Source organism: Malurus melanocephalus, unplaced genomic scaffold, assembly GCF_030028575.1.
Source record: "Malurus melanocephalus ecotype Western Australia unplaced genomic scaffold, MMel_1.1 scaffold_744, whole genome shotgun sequence".
Lineage (NCBI taxonomy): Eukaryota > Metazoa > Chordata > Aves > Passeriformes > Maluridae > Malurus > Malurus melanocephalus.
Window position 1 is genome coordinate 103,941 of NW_026623976.1, and position 2,310 is coordinate 106,250.

At 52.1% G+C, this 2,310-nt stretch overlaps 1 protein-coding gene across 1 annotated transcript in view; it reads left to right on the forward strand.

Moving 5' to 3' along the window:
* LOC130584651 (metabotropic glutamate receptor 7-like) overlaps positions 1-2,310 on the forward strand; it is a 65,157-nt gene that overhangs the window by 2,926 nt on the left and 59,921 nt on the right. The window contains exon 2 of the mRNA XM_057384765.1: positions 2,190-2,304. Within this exon, the coding sequence (XP_057240748.1) occupies positions 2,190-2,304 (115 nt within the window). The remainder of the gene's footprint in view (positions 1-2,189; positions 2,305-2,310) is intronic.

Genomic DNA, 2,310 nt, shown 5'->3' on the forward strand with positions numbered 1-2,310 from the left:
GAAATGGGGATGGAGTGAGCAGAAATGGGGATGGAGGGAGCAGAGAATTGAGGATGGAGTGCACAGAAATGGGGATGGAGTGAGCAGAGAAATGGGGATGGAGGGAGCAGAAATGGAGATGGAGTGAGCAGAATTGGGGATGGACTGAGCAGAGAAATGGGGATGGACTGCACTGGGAAATGAGGATGGACTGCACAGAAATGGGGATGGGCTGCACAGAAATGGGATGGGCTGCACAGAAATGGGATGGGCTGCTCAGTGTGTGCCCCTGCCCGTGCCCAGGGGCTCTGTGGTGTCTCTGGACTGACCTGTCCCGTGGTGCTGTGCCCTGCTGGAGCTGAGGGCACCCTCGGGTTCCTTTGAATGGCCCTGCAGGAGGATTCAGGTGCTGTCCCCATGAAGGTGACCGTGGCTGTGTCCCCCCAGGTTTGGGGTGGCCGTGACAGTGCTGTCCATTGTCCATCTGCCCCCGATGAGCAGAGCTGGACCTTCCTGCATGTCCTGGGGCTCTGACACGTCCTGGGCAATTCACAGACGTGTCTGCTGCATTTTGGGATCCCCAGCTGAGCTCGTGCCACTGTGAGCTCTGACAAACCTGAGCTTAACCCACCCTGAGCAGCCCTAAGAGAGGTGATGAGCCAAATCCCATTTAGCATTTGTGCTGCCTTTCCCAGGGAGCCGAGGAATTACAGCCATTGCTGCTGATTCCCTCTAAGTGTCTCCACTCCAAATGTATTCTGGCTACATGAATCTGTAATGACAATTAAATATCTGCCTGGTGCTCACAAGGAGCCAGCGAGGAGAGATTTCAGTGGGAGATTTTCTGTAGCAGCCTTTGAACTGAATTTCTATCTGATCTCAGGGGATTGTAGGAGAGAYGGGAAACAATTTACCAGGGCTAGAATGAAGACTATGCTAATTCACTCCTTCAAATCTTTTTTTTTTTTCACTCACTGGAATTCAATGAAGAATGGGAATCATGAAGAAAACGATAATCTTAAAGTTCAGTGCTACAACAGGAGAGATTTTTCATTGCTTTRGGGAGAGAAAGTTACTCAGGAGGAGGAAGCTTTGAATATAGATATGCTGGAGGATTGTCAYAATCTTCAATCTTGACACAATATTACTCTACCCTCCCAGAGCCTATTTTAATATTTCTGGAAGTAAATGTCACCCTGGAAGGTGCTGCTGGAGATGTGAGGAAGTGAGACAGAGACTGAATTCTCCTCTGGGGAAGGTTCCTGCCTGGGGCTGTGGTGGTTCCAGTGCTGGGAGCTCACTGGGGCTGGGGATGAGGGCAGCCTGAAGGGATCTCTGGGCTCTCTGGGGCTTTCTTTGGCTCTCTGGAGCTCTCTGGGGCTCTCTGGAGCTCTCTGCAGCTCTCTGGCTCTCTCAGGGTCTCTCTGGGACTCTCTGGCATTGGGCACAATGCAGTGAGGTGAGGCTCACGGACTCTGCTGTGTTTATTTTAGGCAGAGATGATGGATGGGTGGGGACCCTGGGTGCTGGGGTGTCCTGGACTGTTTGGGGTGGGTGGCTGGGGGATGGATGCTTTGGCCTGGAATGTGTTTGTAGGGTGGAGCTCTCACRCCTGACCCAGTACAAGGGGTTTGGTGAAGATTTGGTGTTTGGTCAGGTTGTGTCCTGTTCCCTCCCTGACCCAGTATGAGACTTTTGGTGAAGATTTGTTGTTGTTTGGATTGTGTCCTGTTCCCTTCCCTGACCCAATACGGGAGCTTTGATGAGGATTTGCTGTTGTTTGGTTGGGCTGTGTTCTGTTCCCTCCCTGACCCAATACAAGGGGTTTGGTGAGGATTTGCTGTTGTTACTTGGATTTGTGTCCTGTTCCCTTCCCAGACCCAGTATGAGAGCTTTGGTGAAGATTTGCTGTTGCTTGTTGGATTGTGTCCTGTTCCCWYCCCTGACCCAATACACAGGTTTGGGCACAGATTTGCTGTTGTTTGCTGGATTGTGTCCTGTTCCTTTCCCTGACCCAATACAAGGGGTTTCATACAGATTTGCTGTTGTTTGGATTGTGTCCTGTGCCCTTCCCTGACCTGGTACAAGGGGTATGGTGAGGATTTGCTGTTGTTTGCTGGATTGTGTCCTGTTCCCTTCCCTGACCCAGTATGAGAGCTTTGGTGAGGATTTGCTGTTGTTTGCTGGATTGTGTCCTGTTCCCTCCCCAGGCAGTGCTGGCACCCCAGTGATGTTCAACAAGAACGGGGACGCCCCGGGGCGCTACGACATCTTCCAGTTCCACAGCAGCAACACCAGCACGCCCGGCTACCGCCTGGTGGGCCAGTGGAC